The sequence below is a fragment of the Geotrypetes seraphini genome, chromosome 4 (assembly GCF_902459505.1).
Source record: "Geotrypetes seraphini chromosome 4, aGeoSer1.1, whole genome shotgun sequence".
NCBI classification, from domain to species: Eukaryota; Metazoa; Chordata; class Amphibia; order Gymnophiona; family Dermophiidae; genus Geotrypetes; species Geotrypetes seraphini.
Window position 1 is genome coordinate 208919422 of NC_047087.1, and position 23081 is coordinate 208942502.

The window sequence follows — 23081 nt, forward strand, 5'->3', positions numbered from 1 at the left end:
TTAATCGTCAAAAATATATGCCATCATCTCTATTCAGCTGTTCTAATGGAGACTGTCGGTTACATGTTACTGAACTAAGTTTCCATAACAGTTTCAATTCTGATGTTAAAGTGATTTTTTTGGTCACAGTTTGTTGGTCTAGATCACTGAATTCTAGTTAGGGGTTAACTTAAAAAAAGAGATGCCACTCAACTTTCAAGTTTAGTCCATCGAGTTCCTCTATTTTCATATGGTAAATCCACTCTTGTTCCCTTTCAATAGTGAAAACCATACCCAGATTCCCAGGTGCACAGCCCACTTCATTAACCATTCAGCTACTCCTCCTTCCATTAGCAAAAGATAAGTCAATAGAGCAAAATTAAGGTCTAGACTTGGCCAAGTACAAAAGTCAGTAAGTCCAGGCAAGATAGGTTGCAGGAAAAAGCAAGTCCCAATCCAAGACATGTAACACATAAAAAGCTACAGGAACATGGCAAAGTCAAACCACAATAGAAATTACTGTTGAACTTAGAAATAGGACCACAATTCAGAACTGCAGAATTTCAATGAATTGAGCACACTAGCATAGAAGGACTGATCTATACTCAATTTCCCTGTCCTGTCCCTGTTTGTTTTGACACTGTCCCTGCCCCATTCCTGTAAGTTCTGCCTAAACCACACAAGCCTCAAACAAATGATTTTACAGTGTTTGAGGCTTTTGCAGATGAGGACAGAGCTTGCAGGAATGGGGCAGGGACAGGACGGGAAAATGAGTTCCTGCGGGGATGGGGAAAAATTTGTCCCCGTGTCATTCTCTAATCTACACCAAGTAATCAGGGCTGGGCTTCCATTGAATCAATCGTGATGCAGGATAGAGCAGAAACAGATACCTAGATCCAATCAGGAAGCAGAAGGAAAGACCTACCATATAGATAAAGAGATCAGGTACAATTCAGTGGTTTTCAACCAAGTCTTCAGGCCATACCTAGCCAGTCAGGTTTTCAGGATACCCACAATGAATATGCATGAGAAAGAATTGCCTACTGTAGCGGTAATACCTACAAATTAATCTCATTGTGGGTATGCTGAGAACCTGCTGGTGGGTATATCCGAGGATTGGGATGCGAACCACTGAGCTAGATGAAAGGCACTTAGCAGTAGAAGGCGGATAGCTCTCTGAGAAAAAGAAGAGCCTGAGCTTCAGTTCTGGTGGAGGCTGCATCCTGCCAGCTCCACAGACATCCAAAATACCTCAACACTCATTCTGAAACAAGCATAACCTTATGCCTTTGTACTATTTATGATTAATACACATATATGTAGCCTTTATTGCACTATTATTTATATTGCTGTGTTCATTCCAGTAAATATAGGGAATTTGGAAAGCAACAAAAGAAAAGCTATCCAAGTTTTTTTTGTAGGCTGAAATAATCAAAGTCCATGTTTACAAGTTCAACAGATGCCCTGAGCTAATAGTACAATGTCTCCTAATGTAGCAAAGGGTGACCCGTAAAATGCGCGCAGTTCAATGGCACGCCAACACTTCCACCCTGACATTTGAGCGCAGGAGAAATGCGTGCCGCCCCCTATGCCTTTCCATTAGCGCTCTGAGGGGGGTTGGGGGGATCCCTCCAACACACTCGCATTCCCATTGAGAGGGGGTGGGGGAAACCCCCAACTACATTTAAAACTCCCGATCTCCTCCCAAAGCCTTCCCGTTTCCGCTCTTCTGCTCTGAGGGTGTGTGTGGGGGGGAACCCCCCACCCCCACTGCAATCCCGCTCTCGTTCAGGGGGATGCCGATCTTGAAAATTGCCGCTAAACCCCCCCAACTACACTTATAATTGCGCCCCGTAAACCCCACTCCCTTCATTCGCGCACTTGTCGGTACACACATTTGATGGAGCTGAATTGTCAGGGCACAATTGTCCTGTGTGCTATTGACGATGTACCGTAACAAAGTGTAGAAATTCTGAGAGAGTGTGCACATGGAAATTCAGAGAGTGTGAATGTGGGATTCTTAATGGTTTTTCAGTGGTTAGAGATAAGATTTCAGGGAGAAAGGACCTGTTTTATTTCAATGGAGTCAAAAGGGAGTTATTTTGACTAATTTTTGGTTTTTTAGAGTAACTGAATCTAGTGAAATTGATGGATGTGAAGTGAGAGAAGGTATTTTAAGTCTATTGGCGAGATTGTAAAGCAATTTCTGAGTTTTTAGAAAAATGTTTTGGTGAAGAGTAACGTTTGAGAAAACTATAAAAAAGGAATAAGCATAGAGTTGTCAGAAAGACTTTCTGCTGATCCTGGTTCCAGTGTATTTTGACTGCGTGGTGGCTTCCAGCGTTAAGACTACAGCCCAGTGTCAACTGCTTCCGGTGCTATCTGCTTCAAGAGTCCAGTTTATAGAATTTAGAGATAAGTTAAACAAAAAGGTATAAGAAATTTTCTGAGAATATTTACCTGAATAATTTCTAGGTTAAATTTTATGTTATGCAATAAACTGTTAACTTATATCTGTTATTTAAAGTGTCGGTCTCTTTCCTTGCTGGTAGTTTGCTAGAGAGTATACGTACCTTGAAGTTCCTAAAACCTCAGTAGCAATTTGGTGGAAGTGAGCCTTGTCTTGGGGATTTCAACTCAGAATAATAGACCATTGTGACATATTTTCTAATTCTGTGTGATAAGACAGGGTTGCGCTGAAACTAAGGGGTGCTACACTAACTTAGGACCAGAAGAATACATTTTTTCCAACCCTCTCTGGTTCCCTTGAGCTGTAATTCATATTACTAAATCACTCTACAGAGAACTGTTGCTAGGTTAATTTGCAAATGGAGAGCAGAAGAAGATTATGGGCCAAAGTGTTTCAGACAATGAGATACTGGTCATGTCCTTTGGGAGGCCTCTTGTTCCTTTTTATCATACATGACCCTGTAAGAATGTGCAATGTGATCACCCAATGAGAAATTGCTGGACTTTTCCTGGCTGCAATTCAAAAAAAGATACCAAGTCATGCTTTTCTTATGCAAGGACTGATAAGAAGGCAGCAGACAGATTTTACTATGTATGCACTGTCACAAAATAGCCTTCTGCTAACTGTACATTGACAGTTATCCATGGTACAAGGCAAGAATGCAAAACAGGGTTACCAACTTGCTACCCAGATGCCCCTAAACCTGGTATTTAGCCCCTGTCTCTTGACTTGCTGGATGTGGGGAAATCTGTGCCCTTGAATCAGCATGAACCATCTCTAGTAATTTCTCATAGAGCAGCTATTAAGCTTAAATCCATGGGGGGAGGGTCTGGAGGGTAAATGGAGAAACATTACATTTTCTTTTTTTCAGATCCATCACATCCAGAAAATTTGCAACTCAAGCCAATCTGCCTTGTCTATTACACTCAGGTAGCAGGGCCTGGGATAGGGAAACATTCTGTTCTGTAAAGAAAGGAAGAGAAAGTGTAGGCCACTTACTTCTGGAAGCTCTGACTTGGTTCTTATATCTGGCTCAACATTACCCCTGGTACAAGGTAGAAGCAGTCATGTTGGGTTCCTTTTTTTTGCCAAGTTGGTCTGAATGCTGGACATGGACAAGCCAGTGGGGTCTTTGAACTCTGAGGAGAGGCAAAATAAAAAGATGGGGAGGGATGCCTGGAGCTCCATCATGCCTAAACTGAGGAGAGGAAGGAACATTGAGCCTCAGGTGGATTCAGGACCTAGGCAATAATCCTGCCACCCATTCAACCTAACACAGCTAGGTCTTGAGAACTTGCTCAAAGAGCCATAGGAACGGAATGCTTTTAAGTTGAGGGGGCAAAAGCTCCGCCTCTGACCACACCCCATAATAGTACTAATTGTAATACAATTTTTTCCATTCATTTTTCAAATATACACATAATATAATCTTATTAACAGCACATAATGGTTGGTTAACCACAAAATTAAACTACACAAAGCACACTGTATGCTTCTCAACATGCATTCCTACCAGAACACCTGGCCTTGATCACACATGCAGAACACAGTTAACCCCTATGCAAATACAGGACCACAAGCTAAAAGTACTAATATACACATATGAAACCCTATGATGCCAGACTCTACATGCAGTACAACACTAGAGAAATAGAAATTAATTTCTTCCTGAACAGTGCAAAATATAGACAGCAGATAAAAATTCTCAAAACTAACATTTCAGTCACTAAATTGAAAATAAAATCAAGTTTCAAGTTTAATAAGAATTTGATATACCACCTATCATACTTCTAGGTGCATCTGGTAGTGCTTTAGAAATAATTAATAGTAGTAGTAGAAAAAAAAAGGGTGACTAACAGGACTAACTGGGACAAAAGGGTTGGAGGTAGGAAATCCATCTTAAGATAGTAGAGCAATCCAAAAAAGGGTAAATACAATAGGAAGGGGAATCTCATCTGAAAGCCGGAGCAAGGAGGATTCGTAATGATAAGACAGGATAGATTTAAAGATTAAAGGCATCTTTGAAGAGGAATGTTTTAAGTTTTCCTTTAAATTTTTCTGGAGAGTTTTCATTGCGTAATTCGGTGGGTAATATTCCTTACCTTTTTTGTCTGATTTTATTTTTATAATCATCTTTTCCTTTTATCTGTGCTCTTAACTGTGTATCCAAGGTCTTCTTATCCATTTGCTGTTTTTCTCTCCTTCTTCATTTTCTGCCCTACATCCATCTTTGTTACAAAAGCATACAGGGACTTATGTATATAGACATTAGTCAGTAAAATAATTATGATATTAAATGAGAGACTGACTGTAATAGTAATAATTACCAGTGGGGAGAGAGCAAATGACTTCTAGAAAAATGATCAGAGAAGTGAAACTCTGAAGGGGAGGTGGAAACCTCCCCTTAGGGAAAGAGTTTACCGTCCAGTCATTGCACTTGCTTTACAAAACATCACTCTCTGACCACTGGTAAAAACTTAGTTGTTTGAATAATGCTTGAAAAATCGACATAAAATGTTCAAAATTGTGTTGCACAAGGATCTCTTGTTCATTTGAAAAATGATACCATACACTTATCTGTGCAAACTTTAAGGCTTGTGGTTGTTAGGACTCTTGGGGGTCTCAACGTGGCCCCGTTTCGAATATCTGCTTCAGGAGACCCAATATTCCACCCTTTTTAACCCTCTGTATAACCGTATCATTCCAAGAGATGATCGTTTACCAAATTCAGTTTGGAAGATCATTTACCAAAGTCGTTTGGAATCTTTGAATTTGGTAAACGATCATCTCTTGGAATGATACGGTTGTACAGAGGGTTAAAAAGGGTGGAGTATTGGGTCTCCTGAAGCAGATATTCGAAATGGGGCCACGTTGAGACCCCCAAGAGTCCTAACAACCACAAGCCTTAAAAGTTTGCACAGATAAGTGTATGGTATCATTTTTCAAATGAACAAGAGATCCTTGTGCAACACAATTTTGAACATTTTATGTCGATTTTTCAAGCATTATTCAAACAACTAAGTTTTTACCAGTGGTCAGAGAGTGATGTTTTGTAAAGCAAGTGCAATGACTGGACGGTAAACTCTTTCCCTAAGGGGAGGTTTCCACCTCCCCTTCAGAGTTTCACTTCTCTGAGCATTTTTCTAGAAGTCATTTGCTCTCTCCCCACTGGTAATTATTACTATTACAGTCAGTCTCTCATTTAATACTACATCCATCTTTGGCATTACTTTTAACATTCAAATGCCTTCCATTTTTCTGCTTTCTTCTCAAAATCTATCTACTTTTCCATCTTTTCCTTTCCCATCTATCCATGTGAACCTTCTCTTCCCTCTTTCTTCTCCCCTATTCCTAGCTATCCATAAGAAGCATTTATTCTATCTCTCTTCCCTGCCATACCCATTGCTGTGCACCATCTCTTGCCTTTATCTTCCTCTCCCATGGTCTGACATCTCTGTCTTCCCCTTCCCCCCTCCTATGGCCTACCATCTTTCTCCTCTCCTTTCCACAGCCTGGCATCTCTCTCCTCTCCCAAGGTCTGGTATCTCTCTCTCCTTCACTCCCTCTTTCCTTGGTCTAACATATCTCTCCTTCTCTTCCTCCCTTCCTGTAGTCTGGTCTCTCTCTCCTCTCCTTCCCACAGTCTGGCATCTCTCTCCCTTCCTTGCCTTCCATTCCCTGGTCTGACATCTCTCTCTCTCACCTTCCATCACCCTTCTCTGGAATCTGACATCTCTTCCTTCTTTGAGTCATCTCTCCTCCCTCCCAGTGTAACATTTCTCCGTCTGCCCTCTTCACCATTATCATGTCCAACAATTCTCCCTCTTTTTTCCTTTCCCCATGTATACCATCTCTCTTTCCCTCCCACTCCATGCACCTACAGTATATCCAATAATTCTTTTTCTCTTCCCTCCACCACCGGCAGCATCTCTCTTTCCCTCCCTTTCTAATCCCACAGCCCATGCAGCATCTGTACTTCCCTGCCTTCCCAACTCCCTCCCAGCCTGTGCAGCATTTGTACTTCCCTGCCTTCCCAACCTCCTCACAACATGTGCAGCATATGTTCTTCTCTCCTTTCCCAACCCCAACCCCCCTCAGCAGGATCCTGTGGCATGACATCTTCAGCTCATGACTCCCCCACCAATTGCCTCCCCAGTCGCTGTAATTTTAAATCTTCGAGCATCCAGTGGTGGCAATGAAATGAGCCTACTGCCATTGGCCTGCCCCAGAATTTGTCATTCCAAGCATACCACCTATGCGAGAAGAGGAAGTCGCTGCAGAATGATGACTTCCAGGGCAGGCTGATGGCAAATTACTACAGAATGCTACATAGAAAATTCTAGCTAACAGAATACTTCAGTGACATATGGCAGGAATAGTGTTAGGGGAGTGCAACTAGGGCAATTGAACCCTGGTCAGAGAGAGCCCAAAGCCACCTGGAAGCTAAAGAAGCCCAGCCTGGGCTTTGCGGTCCCCAGTTATATGTAACACCAGCTCTAGCAGGATACATATTTCAAATCTGATATATTCTAATCACAAAATAGAAAATAAAATTATTTTTTCAACCTTTTGTTGTTTTGTTATTTTATTCTTCATATCATGTTCATCTCAGGCGCAGGTTTCAGTTTTCTTTTGTTATCTCTTAACTCACTTGCCAGGTTTTCCTGACCATTTGACACGTCCAGCACCTTTCTTCTGCGTTCTTATTCTCCCCCATGTCTAACCATCTTTTTTCTGTGTTCATATACCCTCCCATGTCTGGCATTACTCCTCTGTGTCCATATACCACCCTCATGCAGCATTTCTCTTTTTGTCCCTGCTCCTTTACTCCTATTCACGCCCACCATCTCCCCTCTTTTTGTATATCTCCCTGTGTCCAGCTTCTCATCTCTCTTACTCCCTTACACTAATGTGCCACTCACACTCTTTTTCCTCCCTTCCTCCACTATGTTCAATGTTTAACTCACTCTTCCTTCATCCCCTTGGTTCAGCTGTTCTCTTTCCCTTGCCTTCTTTCTCCTTCTCCCTGCAGATCCTGAACCTCTCTGCCTTCCCTCTAGCCCCCTTCCCATGCGTCTAACACCTCTATCCCTTCCCTTCAGCATCCAGGTGTGGGTCTGGTACCTTTCTTTTCCCTCCAGCTCTAGTCCCTCCACCACATGGGCCCAGCACCTCTTTCCCTTCTCACCCCAATCCCCAGATGAGATCCAGCACCTGCCTCTCTTCCCTTCAGCTTCAGCTGGTTCAGCAGCCCAAGCAAACTACTTCCCCCTTTGTGGGTGCAGCAGTAGCCCCCCCCCCCCCCCCCGATTTTGGGTCCAGCAGTCCCCTCTCACAATCGCGGGTTCAGCAGCCAATCTCCCTCCCTATCATGGGTCCAACAGCTCCCCTCCCTCTGGATCGCAGGTTAAACAGCAAAACCCACCCAAAAAAACCTGCAACTCCCCTACCGGATTGGTCCCTTTGCGCCTCCCAGCCCCGGGCCTACCAGCATCTTAGAAGCTTCATCGACCGAAGAAGCAACATCGCAGGCCTGCTCCGAGACCTTCCTCTAGCTGAGTTCCTTCTTCTGATGTAACTTCCAGCACTGGACTCTGAATTCCTTAAGTAAATCTTTTTTTATACAAAACTCAAAACAAAGAAGATAAATGAATTTACAATTCAGTTGCTTTTAAGGAATCTTGCTTTCTACAAACAGTCCAATACACTACCAGCACGTCCCAGGGACTGGATAGCCAGGAATGCATTCAACATATGTTGAAGATAATGTACACTCCTCCCTCCGTATTTGCGGGGGTTAGGTGCAAAGCCAGCCCACAAATAAGAAAAATTAATTAATAACTTTAGAGCCAACTCTGACCCACCTCCGCCTCCAGGACCTCTCCACACTTTACTTTTAAAGCCTGGTAGTCTACCGATGAAGCAAGACAGGAGCTGCTGCCCCGTGCAGAGCCATGAACAAAAATGGCTACCATGAGTTCCCACTGTAGTTTCCCTTAGCTACGCCCACAGTGGCATTAGGCGGCCTAAAGCGCCTTTGGAGGTGGAATGCACATCAAAGGTAGGCACTGGAAATGTTGGCCTGGAAAACCTTGACCTACATTTCTGGCTCCTACCTTTGCCAGAGGTGCCATTGTGTGATTGACACGCGATCAGTGGCCGTTAACAACAGCACCAGTTACAGAATCCAGGCCTTATTGTATGTGGTATATTATCCTTCTAGAATAGACCAACCAAAGTGTTTGTTTTACAATTCTAGTTCTATTTTGAATGTTAAAAAAGCACGCTATTAATTTGCCAAGTAATTTATATATGTAATTGGCAGTATTCTATAAACCTTATGCACACTTTTATGTACAAAGTGTGAAAATCTGTGTGAAGGATTATAGAATGAGGGGATGGTGGCTGAATATTGCCAGCTGTCATAATAGCAGTGGCTTTTGCTACTTTATACATATTTCCAGTGTTAACACTTCTACAGATAACATTAAATATAAATGAAGTAGTTAAATATCACAACCAGCTAAAAAAAAAACAAATAAATAACTATGACTATTGGGTTTAAATATTGTACCAAATATTGTTTCGTTTTTAGAATGAGCAGCAATTACTCCACAAGTGGGTAATTCAATGATTGCTTTTTAAATCTTGATTCAGTATAAATCATTTTTCTAGGAGTAGCAATCAATTACATACAAACAACCTACCTATGGTATTTCTTCCAGTGCTTGTGTCTGAAACGACATGTACAAGAACAGATGTTCAATGGACTTATTTATAAAATGAGGCTTTCCCTCTTAAAATGGATCAGATAAAGCCGATTCAGCAGAAATTTAATGGAAGGGGAGGGAAGCATATGATCTTGTTGAGAGATCTGGAAAAGTCTGCGTGCTGTTCTCATGTGGAAAGCTGGTATAGCTTTACAGTGGAAGACTGAGCTGTGTTACACTATAAATACATACAAGTTATAGAAAAGCACTAAAATAGATTAAGCCTGAAAGATTCTTAGTAAGGATGACAAGGCCCTCCCTCCTAGGATAGCAAGGAAGGTGGAAGTTATAATGCATGGCTGAGTTGAGAGAGTAATTTTCACAGTGTTTTATATGGGAAATAGAGACTTATTCATGTAGAAAGGACCTTTAAAAACTGATCTTCCCTCCGTCACTGCTGTTCACAGGAGTGTAAGGGTTGAGTTTGGTCAGAGGAGAGTAGATTTTGAAATCCCTGCACATGGTTTCACATAGATACTTTGTAATTTACATTCGTAAGAGAACACATACATGCAAAAATATCATTAAAAATTGCACCTAAGGGGACAATTCTTTAAATGGGTGTCTCCATTGAAGCTCCCCGATGAATACCTAGTAGAAGCACTTATCAGCACACCCAATATTCTTGCCCCTGCAGTTATACCAGCTATTGAGCTGACATAACTACAGGTGAATAAATGCTGCAGAGACATGCATAACTTACAGTATTCTGGAGATTATGTGCATAAATGGGAGACCCACCCATGTCCCATGCTTCACCCCTTTGTATGCCCCCCCTAGTATTTACACCCTATGGGTAGGGTTACCAAATGGCTCCACAAAAAGAAGGACAGATTGAGATATCCAGGCTTCATTTCCATTGCTTTCAAGGGAAGTAAAAGCCAGATGCTTCAATCCATCCTTCTTTTTTTCTGGAGCCATATGGTAACCCTACCTATAGGGTTCATTTTCAAAAGAGAAAAATGTCCAAAAATGGCATAAAGTGGCATTAGCTAAAACATCCATTTTTGAAACACATTTTGTAGATAAGGGAAAACGGTGTCAGGTCAAAAGCGCGCGGGAGAAAGGCGCGCGCAGACAATTGAGCGCAGCGTGGAGGCGCGCACCGCAGAAAATTACAGTTTTTATGACTCCAACGGGGGGAGGTGTGTGGGGGGCGAACCCCCCAGTTTACTTAATAGAGATCGCGCCGCATTTTACTGAAAACTTCACTTTTTCCCTGTTTTTAGGGAAAAAGTTAAGTTTACAGTAAAATGTGGAGGGTTACAACCCCCCAAACCCCCCACAACGCCGGCGCGATCTCTATTAAGTTAACTGGGGGGTCTCCCCAACAAAACCCCCCGTCGGAGCCCCTAAAAACTGTAATTTCCTTCGGCGCGCGCCTCCGTCTTGCGCTCAGTTGTCGGTGCGCGCCTTTGTCTTTAGCGGGGTTGTCTCACTCCTTGAGGGACGCAATCCAGTCGGGTTTTCCCCAATGAATATGCATGAGATCTATGTGCATGCACTGTTTCAATGCATATTCATTGGGGGAAATCCTGAAAACCCGACTGGATTGCGGCCCTCAAGGAGGGGCTTTGAGATCCCTGGGCTAGACCTATTTCAATAATGAATATGTGCCAAAAAGATACCCAAACTGACCAGATGACCATTGGAGATATGAAGGCATGCCCCTCCTCCTTACTCCCCCCCCCCCAATATGTGAATGAAACAGTACATATCAACTTCACATGTTATGGCCAGTTCTATTAGAGCAGCAAACAGGTCTCTGGAGTAGCCTAGTGTAGTGGACTGCAGCGAAGGTGACCCAGGTCCATATCCCACACTAGCCAGTACACTTGTGATTGAAAGTGTTAGCCCACCAAGCCCAGCTAAAACCTACTGTACCGAGATGTAGGTGACACCTGCAAGCAGAAAAGCTATTGTTGAGATACACAGTTAGGTACAATGGGTTTTGGGAGAGTTTTGGAGGATTCCCTATACAATGTAAGGGGATTATGGTAAGACTAGTCTTTAAGCCCGTTACATTAACGGGTGCTAGAATCTCTCTCCCTAGCTGTCTTTCCATGGCCCTCTTCTGTTTCCCCCCCCCCCCCCGAGCAAAGCTGTCTGTCCCCAGCACACCTCCCCCCCAAAGTAGCCCCCTTTCCCTCTCCCTATTTCTCCATGGCCCCTTCTGTCTCCCCCCAGCACACCCCTCCCCCCAAAGCAGCCCCCTTTCCCTCTCCCCCTGGCTCCCGGTATTGATCCCCTTCTTACCCTCCCCTCCATCCCGGCGTCTTCTGGCCTGCTCCTCTTCAAAGCAGCCTGCGATTGTGGTGGCCGGCTTTAGCGAACCTCGCAGGCTGCCCTCCAACTCGGTAGCACGTTCCCTCTGACGCGATCCTGTGCATCAGAGGGAGCGTGCTACTGAGGTTGGAAAGTGGCCTGCGAGGTTCTTTAAAGCCGGCCAACATCGCAGGCTGCTCTGAAGCGGATCGGCGGCAGCGAGTGAGGTGATACGGCGAGGACACGGGCAGGCAGTGAGTGAGGGCGGGCGGTGACGCGCCAAGGCAGGGAGAGAGCACAGTCGCACGCCTTCAGCCCCCGCATGCGCCGTGAGGTTAGAATGTTGCCACAGAAGCACACCTCACAGCGCCACACCGCACAAATTTTCGAGAGCGCATGCGTGCTCTAGCATTTTATTATTATTGATGTATACCTGGGATCTTTTATGTGAAGTTCAGAGCAGTGTCCCCTGCTCTGCTGCTGGTGCTCTGCTGGGATGTTTGTGCAGTCAGTCTGCTAAGAATGCTGGCCCCTCCTATGTCCCAATGGTTAATTTTTGTGCATTTTTAATTTGGACTTCTTTTTCCTCAAAAATAGTTCAAAAAAGAGAGATACACTGAGGACGAACACATCTAGGAAATGGCCATTTTCAAAACAAAAAGATGCTTTCCTGTTTTGAAAATGGCCATTATCTCTACTGGATTTTTGGATGCTTTTCCCAAAACATCCAAAATCGGATTTAGACATCATATTGAAAATGTCCCACCATGCCACTTAAGTATGCCACTTTGCAGGATCCTGACATTAACAAATGTATGCACGCACAGTGTCAGTTTATCAGTGTCAGTATTCCAGTTTTTTGGCCACTGCCAGTATTTTCCCTGGATGTTCAATGCTGGGCTATGTCCGGGCACTGGCATTGAATATCTGGATTTACGCGGCTGCTTATCTCTTATCCAGTTAAATGTGATATTCAGCATTTAAGTGCCTAGCAAAACCAGATAAATATAGGACTGCGTTTTATGCGATCCAGTTTTTCCCGTTAGTGCTGGCATTCAGCAGCACTAACTGGTTAAATGCCTCTGATTATGGATGGATTGGCCTGCAGAAGTGAGTTAACCAGCCAGTAACCTCTCCTGGCCCCTTAATATCAACTCCTAAGAAGACAGCATGACAATGACCTAGGGCATTGTGTATTTTGGTGAGCGTGGCTATCAACTTTTATGTGCTATGGTCCTCGCAGAATCCAACTTGTTGAGGATGAAGTACTAATGTGTTTTCTATACAAAAAAAAGAAAACTAAGAAGTAATTTCTCCAGAATTCTGCATAGTAGTGGCAAATTCGAGGTAGGCCAGTATTCAGAAATTGGCAAGATGAACTAAGGGCTCTTGAGGAATGGTGTCACTATCATGTGCTTCCATACAGATGGAACATACCCCTGAGTGAGACTAGTCTGAAAAAGTAGAAGGAATAGAAGAATGAGATGCAAAATCATTTTGAGGACAAGTGGGGCAGGCCAAGGAAAGGGGAGAGGAGATGCTGGGTTTAAGGTAGAAGAGAATCTTTTCATTGAGAAAGCTCTGAGATCAATGAACATATCCTACAGAGCAGTCAGCAGATAAGAGGTTGCTGAAACAGTCGACAGGTTGTGAGGTTAGGTAAAGAAAAAGATGGGAGAATGTTAGTAAAAATGTGAGAGTATTTTGGGCTTGTATACTACCTTTGGTCAGCAATAGGATTTTGTGGTCTCTCTGTTTCCTATTTTTACAAGCATTGTTTGATGCCCTTTTCTGACTTCCTAAAAAAATAAAAAAAAGTGGAACATTCTAGTCTTTGTTTCCTAGAATCAAATAATGAACTTACTGCACTTCACTCAACAAATGCCCTGCTTCCTAGAATTATTCCTTGACCCACATCTGACATGTCATTGAATGCCCTGAGTTGAAAAGCAGCTGATATATGGGACAGAAATATTTTATGTAATACCTGCATTGTTTAATTTGAAGCTGAATGTAAAGTTACAGTCACAGTTCACAACCCATTTAGTACAGCTACAAAACAGCGTAACAAAGGATTAAAGCCACCTGCTTTTAAGCTGCTGAAAATGTCAGTCCTATTCTTAAATATTTGGATTCTGATTTATATGTGCTCTAATTTCATGTCTCTTTTCAGGCCTTTGTCTCTTCTTAGGTGGCCTTTCTGTATATCACAATTAGACATGACCAAATAAACTTGAGACTGAGAAGTGTTGCTGGATAGTTATAAATTCAGTAAAGATCCAGTGGCTAAACCAAAGGGAGATGTAGAGGAAAGGAAAGTTAACGCTGAGGAAATTGATTTGCAATTGAAAGTAAAGAAATCTTGTCTTCAGATGAGGAACAATATCTCTTTAGCTACCAAGCCAGATTAGCAATAGTGTATGGTGGCATAAAAGAGTGCTAAATCAGTGACTTTAGCAAAAAGGATGTGCTCAAGGTCAAACTAATCTCAATGGCTCCACATGAAAATTAACTCTAGGTCATAGTTATCCTTTGTTCAGTCTATTACTAAGAGTTACATCACAGGATTTAAATCCTAATCCCAGTCATCAGAAAGTAAAGCAAAGTTTGGACTGTTTATTTATTTTTAAAATTTCTATATCGTTCTTTTGATGATGGAGATATGGGGGTTCAGGACTATGTACTATGGCAGGAATTGGGAAAATGGGTTAAAAAAAACAGATTGTAAATTTTACGACTCATAGAGCAGGAAATATATTGGATTTGATCTTTTGGGGAGTGTGTAGTGCAGTGGTTGGAGCTACAGCCTTAGCACCCTGAGGTTGTGGGTTCAAATCCTGTACTGCTCCTAGTGACCCTGGGCAAGTCACTTAATCCCCATTGCCCCAGGTACATTAGATATAGTGAGAGCCCGCCGGGACAGTTAGGGAAAAATGCTTGAGTACCTGAATAATTTGTAATCTGCATAGAATTGTAGGATATGCAGCAAAAAATGAATATGTCAGGAAAAAATGTTAGGTTGGTCTGATCATGTGTTAATTAGTTTTGTGTTGTGGACACATGATAATGGTTTACAGCAGGGGTAGGCAATTCCGGTCCTCAAGAGCCGGAGCCAGGTCAGGTTTTCAGGATATCCACAATGAATATGTATGAGATGGATTTGCATGCACTGCCTCCTTGAGATGCAGATCTATCTCATGCATATTTATTGTGGATATCCTGAAAACCTGACCTGGCTCTGGCTCTGGCTCTTCAGGACTGGAATTGCCTATCCCTGGGTTACAGGATGAAGGAAAGAGAAGATTGATAAAGATTAGATCAGATTTTGAGCTGTGTGATTTAAAGAGAGAAAGGAAGTCTACACTCAGGGTAGACGGACATCAGTCAGTAGAGGATATGGTGGCAGCATGAAATTCCTCTTTTATAAGAATTATTGGATGTAGTTGTCCCAGAAAGGAAAATCTTGGTTACGTCAGGATATAGGTTGTGTCTATGGAAAACAGCACCCCTTAGACAGCTGAGGCAAGAGATGAGACAGAATGAATGGCTGTGGAGGAAAACTGGTGATGTGGATGATTGTGAGAGCTATCAGATTAACGGCCCCTTTTACAAAGCCGCGCTGCGCTAACGGCCCCGAAGCCCACAGAGATTTAAAGGGCTTCGGGGCTGTTGCCACGTGGCAGCCGCTAGCGTGGCTTTGTAAAAGAGGCAGTTAAAGGAGGATATATATGTCCAACCTTCACCAGCCACTGCTTCAGTGTTGATTTATAAGTGATGAAGTCACAGCCTCCTTTTCGGCTACTGATGCCTTCAGTTCTTGTTCATGCACAAACTGAGCATGTGCACGACAGACAAGGAGCATGTGCACTCTTTGTCTGTCTGCTAGTCTATTGATCTTCCTAGCTTTATATATGATCTCACGGGAACACTGCAGATGACAGGGTTCACAGATACACTGCAATATATCCATGGGAATAGTACAAATATATGTACAGTTTGTGATACAAATACTTCATGTGTCATGTGCCAACACCAAGCAGGCAGAGCTCATAGAACAGCTTACTCTTAAGACATCCATCTGTACATACCACTACTCCTGGTACCATAAAAACTAAAAAAAAATATACATCAACTGAGAAGAAAATGACCCAAAACCAAAACAACTTTTTTCATGCACATACCTGGAAAAAAACTGGAGGGCAAGAATGAAACAGGTAAACACAAATAACATACTGCTGCTATAAAAAATATTCAGTTGATTGACTAAGAATACATTATACACTTGCTTTGTTGTTAACGAGCTTACATGATGATTCCTTTGCTATAAGCTTGCCAGGTCTTAATTTTCATTCTTTTACATCTTGTACATAGGTTATAGTATCATCAAACTAAAATATAAATGCTGGTTCTATCTAGTGTGATTCTGCAACCAAAGATATGAACTAGTCAGGTGAGGCCTGGCATTAAGGTTGGATGAGAATGATTTCTGCTGTAAACAACAGATTAGGAATGCTTCAGATTTAGCTTTGGAGAAGGCTTTCTATCCAACCAGCAGGACATGAAATTGTACAAACATCCTAGGGAAATTGGATTGGAGAAGAATTTGGCGATAACTGTCTAATTTATTTATTCCCTAGATCACACCTGGCAGCAAGGCAGCCCAATCCAATGTTAATCAGGGTGACATGGTGGTGGCCATCGATGGAGTTAGCACAGATGGCATGACTCATTTAGAAGCCCAGAACAAGATCAAGTCTGCCAGCTACAATCTGAGCCTCACCCTCCAGAAGTAAGTTGAATCGTTTCATCTGTGAGGAAAATTTCTCAACATAAGGAATCATAGGAAGAGGAGTAGATAATGTTTATTTGTGTGTGAACAATATGGCAATTCAGAGTATATTTCAAGTACACTTCTCCCTCCGTATTCGTGGTTTCCATACCTGCAATTTCGATTATTCGTGATTTTTCAGCCACTGACTCCGCCCCCCAAGAAATGTTATCACTCACTTTTTTTTTTCCGTTTAGTATTCTGCACAGTACCCTGAAATTGCTGGTTGGCTGTCCAGAAATCGCTGGTTGCTTGCCTGCCCTGAAATCGCTGGTTATTCACGGTTTCATTAGTAAAAATGATGACGTTTGTTTAAAATCACAAATAACATATAAAAAAGTTATTCGTGTTTTTGTCATATTCGCACCTATTGGCAGCCCGCATCCACCGCAAATACGGAGGGAGAAGTGTATGAACTTTCCAACTATTTTAGTGAAAATAACTGTATGAAAGTTGAATGCAGTCTGTCAGACTAAAATGTCTGTAAAGTTCCAGTAGTTATATATACCTAGTTGTTGCATTTTGTTGTGGTTGGGATGATTTGCCCATTATGATACTTTTGCTCAATCATGCAGAAACAAAGTTTTGTTTTCTAATTTTGTCTGCTGCTCCCAGTGTAATTTAGTGGGCATATACCCGTGTTTCCCCGAAAATAAGACTAAATTAAACTAAACCTTAAGGGGCTCATAATCGAAAGAGAAATATGTCCAAAAACCGGCCTAAGTCGGCACTTGGACGAACATTTCTCAAATACGTCCAAGTGCCGATACTAAAAATGGGTTTTGGACGTATTTCTGAACGACCTAGGCCTTCATAGTGTCGCTGAACGACCAAAGCTAAATGAGGCATTTCGGGAGGGACATGGGCTGCCTTAGAGGGTGGGAGTTGGGCGGGACATGGGCTGGCTTAGACTTAGTCATACAGCATGTATAACTGAGTTATACACTCGACGATCTACGGAACTTGGAAGTTGTGACTTAGACCATGTAAAACATGGTCTATGTCACAAAAACCCACCTAAACTCACCAGTAAGCACTGAAAACACATAATACAGACTCCCACACACTACCCCAGTGATCACCGACCTACCCCCCACCCCCATAAAAATATTAATCACACCTTTAAAATTCAACCTCCAGACCATCATCACCTGGCCATCTGGCATAGGATAGCCTAGTTGTCCAGCATAGATGTGGCCTAAGTCATTTGGGGGTGAGTTAGGGACCCATAGAGAGGAGGACCCATGCCCATAAGCCCCTGTAATCACTGCATTGATACTTAAACATGTGCACTGTCCTATACACCCCCAAAACCCTTTTCTACTGGCATATAAGTGGCTCCTGCAGTCATAAGGGCTATTGGGGTGGTAGATAAGTGGGTCTAGGGGATTATGGAGGTGGTTTGGGGGGCTCACCGTGACCTATAAGGGAGCTGTATTGAGGAGAAGTCATGGCACCCTTTTTGTGAAGTTCACAGCAGTGCCCTGTAAGGTACCCCATTATTTAGGTGGCATGTCTGGGTGTGCAGTCCATCACTTTGCAGACCCCTCCCACGTCCAACAGGGCTTGTTCTAGGCATTTTGGACTTGGACGGAAAGTTGGACGAAAATGTGGTATAAAGATAGACGATTTAGCAGCTTGGACAATCAGATCGGCAGGACGTATAATTAGACGATTTTCGAAACGAAAAAAAAAGTTGGACATATTTTTCGAAAATGTGTCTTAAACTGTTTTTTACTTTGGACGACTTGCGAGATGGACGTAAACGGACTTAGATGTCCCTTTCGATTTTGCCCCTCCACGTTTGTATACCGCATCATCTCCATAAAGATACAGCTCGACTCGACACTGTCTTATATTAATTTTGGGCCTAAAAAATGCACTAGGGCTTATTTTGGGGGTGATGCCTTATTTTTTTGTGTGTGTACAACTATCATCTCTCACCTTTCATAGCAGTCTTAAATTAAGGGGCTCTTTTACTAAAGGATTCAAGGGCAAGTAGGATGCACACCTTCTCGCAAATCACATTGAGGGATACGAGTAAACAAGGTTTCTCAGCAGGGAACACCTGGCTTGGCCTCCGCGAGTGTGGGTCGCCGGACTAGATGGACCTAAGGTCTGATCCAGCGAAGCCATTTCTTATGTTCTTATGATGTTAAGCCCGTAATGCACAGTTAGTGCATGAAAACAGGCTACCACACAAACAAGTTAATACGTTTTGTGGTATTTGTCCTATTTCCATGTCCTGTTTCAAAAACATTGTTGGAAAGGGGTATAGTGTAGGCAGAGTAATGTGGTATGCAGCCTGGGGGTTCCTGTCCATATGGCAAACCAGGAGGGCTGTACTCAGAAGAGAGCTAATGACTCATCAGGCTTCCAGCTGGACCAATTAGCATTGAGAGAGAGGTGAATTTATTTAGAGAGAGAGAGGAGAGACACAACCAAGGAGAAGAACAGCAGGTCAGGGTTACAGAAAGGCTGAGAGAGGGCTCTCTAAGGGGAGAGAGCAGAGCAAGGAAGAACCATGTCAGCTTGTAGCCATCCGTGGAGTGAGGAAAGAAAAGCTCTCCTGGTAAGGGGTGGAAACTAGAGTTGAGAATTCTCTGTTGCAAGGGGCTGCAGCTTGGAGTTAGGCAAGTAGGGGGCAGTGCTTCAGCAGGTTACTGAAAAGAAGGTTCATTGCCTGGGATAAGGGAGCAGACTTCCCAAGGCAGTGGCTGGGACCAGAGAGTTCAAGCTACAACAGGGAGGAGTAGTTAAGTGTTGTGGGTTCTGCTCCCACTTTACACACAGGAGCTCCATGAACCAGAGTAAGTCTCCAGACCATTTTTAATTTTGAGCAAAAACAAAAAACTAACTGCAGGCAACTATGTACGAGATGCAGGCAATTTTTATTATACCAAATATTTCATTTATGCAGTTAAAAATATCACCTTATAACAAACCAAAGGACCTGACACGGTCCGTGTTTCGGAAAACACTCCTTCTTCAGAGGTCCATGGTTCCTAAGGTATAAAATAAGCTGCATAAAAGATATAAAACAACCGCCTATCTGTAATCCTTCTTCACTTGGAATGTGTGACTCAAAAATAGTCGGTTGTTTTATACCTTTTATGCAGCTTATTGTATACCTTAGCAACCATGGACCTCTGAGGAAGGAGTGTTTTCCGAAACACGGACCGTGTCAGGTCCTTTGGTTTGTTATAAGGTGGTATTTTTAACTGCATAAATGAAATATTTGGTATAATAAACATTGCCTGCATCTCGTACATAGTTGCCTGCATTTTGTTTTTGCTTTGGCTGGCGGTACTGCAGTTTTCGTTGGATTTTGTTTTTGTGTTGCCTAATTTTGAGCACCATATACTGAATCCAGCCCTATTAGCAAATGGTAAGTGGAGAAGAATTTATATTTAGTGAAATAAATATGAAACTTTACCTTGTAGGAGATATGCAGAACCCACTTATCCATGGACAGATAGTTACATCCTAGCTACATCAGGATCTGAATTTATTAAGTGGTAATACAGCTTATGTTAATGCCACCTGTGAAAGAGACGTGGTTTCCACATGAGGTATTACCCTCCATGCCTCTATTTCTGTATGGAATCTGGGTTTGGTGTCACAAAATGACTCTTGGAAGGGGCGATGTAACCTAAGTGCTCAGCTTTCTGCTGACATCAAAGGTCCGTACATGTTTGTGAAATGCCTGGTTACATCTCCCCATAGCAGTGAAGGGGATGTAATCAGATTCAGTGTGGTAGGTTATGTGTTAATGCTCATAGTCAGCCAATCAGGATTAGTTTTACTGATGTGGAAAATTTAATGCGCACTAGTCTTTAAGTACTGCAGCGAAGGAGTAGGCTAATGGTTAATGCAGCTGACTGTAAACCTGAGGAACTGGGTTCAATTTCCACTCCAGCTCTATGTGACCCTGAGCAAGTCATTTCACCCTCCATTGCCCCAGGTACAAAACCTTAGATTGTCAGTCCACTAGGATGGAGAAAGTGCCTGAACACAATATGTAAATTGCTTTGATTGTACCATGGAAAGGCTGGAATGGGACGATTCAGTTCGGCTGTTTTATCGTGGGACGTTTCATTGTAGCTGCGCTGAAATAGCTGTGCTGAATCGATAATGGAGCACTGTGGGAGAAAGATCCATCACAGTTACTGCCCTCTTCTGGCCTCTCCACTCCCTCCACATATGTTCCCTTTTTGAGGTTGTAATGAGATGAGGGTGCGGAAGAAGTTTGGATAGCGAATCTGTGAGCTGAAAGTCATTCCATGAAACTCTCAAACCTTCCAAGTGGTGTGGTTTCTTTTCATCTCCATCTCTTTGCTGCAAAGGTTTCTGTAGGTTTGGCAGAGACACACTGGAAAAAGGGGGTGTAGTTTGAGGGTATGTGGGGGTTCATTGCCCCCCCCGCCCCACATGAGGCGATTGAGACCCCACAGCTTTCCTTACCCAGCGTCCCGTCCTCCAATTCTATAACAATTCATTGTAGCTGATTCAGTGATGAAACTGCCGCGCTGATTTGGCCATGTTGAAATAGCCGCGATGAATCGTCCTAGACCCGGAAAGGCAGTATATAAATCTAAATAAAAATAGCAAGCCTCAATATATAAATATAACATTCCCAGCTAATAGAAATCATGCAAAACAACTCAAAAAAGCAAATTTGCTTTAGAAATCCAGAGTTTTATTTATTTATTTTATTTTAAAAATTTCTATACTGTGTAAAACTAAATGGTTTACGTAATTTACAATTTTATATGGAGAGATAAATTACTTAATAAACTGTGATAATATAATCAAACAAATGCATACTATAGTCACAGTTGTACTCAATAAAGAAATTTTTTGTGAAAATCTCAGACCCTAAACCCGTGACTGGTGATATCACCAAACTGGGATTCATTGGGGGACCATCATCGTTTTTCACTGTCCCCTTACCATCCAACTAGATATTAATATATAGATACAGATTAAAGAAACTTATCTGTCAATCGGATGGTTTGATCCCATTAATGATCCTCAGCGGTGAATAAATTATCGTGCTTGTAGTGTACTAAAAATAACTGCTGTTACTCCTCCTTATTATGTCCATGTCCCCCCGACTCGAGTTTCGAGAAAGGTCTTCCTCAGGGAAGGACTCTGTTAGAATGAGCATACAGAAAAATAAATAAATGTGAAAATACTAAATGTAATACAATTTAAAAAACCTTAACGGGAACCTCAAATATAATTAATCTTATGAGACAAAAAACGTCTACCTCTATCTATTAACAAATATCAATCTCATACCTGTTACTAGCTCCCCATACCAACATGGGGACGAAATCTGGAAAGGAATGAACTCAATACCCGAAAAGCCAACCTTAAATAGAGATTTTAAGAGAACGCCGTCTTAACGGAAATGATGTCATTGGGAGGAAATGGAAACAACTTAATCACACTCAAAGAGACAACCATTCTATCTCATGATTCAATCCGTTAGGAGTCAAGGTACACCATTCGTAAATGAACCTTTGTTCTTTTCTGATCAAACATCTTGAAAGATCACCATTGAATTGTTTAATATGTAACAATACGGTGTATCTTAAATCATGGATTGTATGCGATTTTTCCAACCAGTGTGCAGTGAGGGGAGCTGAAATTCTTTGGTTGCGAATACCGCTGATGTGTTCAGATATTCTGACTTTGATTTTGCGGGAGGTTTGACCTATGTATAGTTTGTGACAAGGACATTTAATGCAATAAACTACTCCCGCAGAATCACAGTCAGTTCCGGATTTAAGTGTAAAATTTTTTTGCATTGCCCCTGGGATATTGATCTGGGAAATATCCCACACATATTGACATAATTTGCATTTACCACAAGCATGATGAGGGAGACCTGAATAATTTTTGTTATATTTTATATTTTAATTTTTCTCCTAGGTTAGAAGCCCTGGAGAAAGCAAATTTGGGTTTATCTTTTAAAACTCTATGATATTGCACTATCGGCCAGTGTTTGAGAATAATGTGTTTTATATCAATGCTGTTGTTAGAATATGGTATTACACATACTATCTGTTGTTGATGTTTAAGTTCCTTATATTCACTGTTGGTTGTCATAACCCATGGGCGATGGCAATTTTTTGCCCTTTTCCAAGCCCTCATAATAATTTTATGAGGGTAACCTCTTTCTGAAAATTTTTTATACATAATGGAGGCTTGAATGTCGAAGTCCTCCTCAGAGGAACATAATCTCCTCAAATGGAGGAATTGTCCTACCGGTATACTGTTTTTCAATGGGCGGGGGTGAAAACTCCGATATTGTAAGAGTGCATTACGATCTGACGTTTTTCTGTGTAAAGTGGTGGATAGGGAGCCTTGTACAATTTTAACTGTTATGTCTAAAAATGAAATCTGATTTCTGTCATAATGATAAGTGAACTTGATATTAGAATCAAGGGAATTAATATCATTCATAAACATTTCTAAATCTTCCAATCCACCACTCCACACAAAAAATACGTCATCAATAAATCTCTTCCAACTTTTAACATATCTGAAAAAGGCAGATTTGTACACCAAGGACTCCTCAAATTGTGTCATATAAAGGCATGCCAATGTGGGTGCAACGGAGGAGTAACAGCAGTTATTTTTAGTACACTACAAGCACGATAATTTATTCACCGCTGAGGATCATTAATGGGATCAAACCATCCGATTGACAGATAAGTTTCTTTAATCTGTATCTATATATTAATATCTAGTTGGATGG

The 23081-nt window shown here is 42.1% G+C and overlaps 1 protein-coding gene across 4 annotated transcripts in view; it reads left to right on the forward strand.

The window, feature by feature from the left end:
- Positions 1 to 23081, forward strand: part of LDB3 (LIM domain binding 3) — a 177171-nt gene that overhangs the window by 61844 nt on the left and 92246 nt on the right. For all 4 annotated transcript variants that reach the window (XM_033942033.1, XM_033942035.1, XM_033942032.1 and 1 more), the window contains exon 3: positions 16122 to 16273. In XM_033942033.1, coding sequence (XP_033797924.1) covers positions 16122 to 16273 — 152 coding nt within the window. The remainder of the gene's footprint in view (positions 1 to 16121; positions 16274 to 23081) is intronic.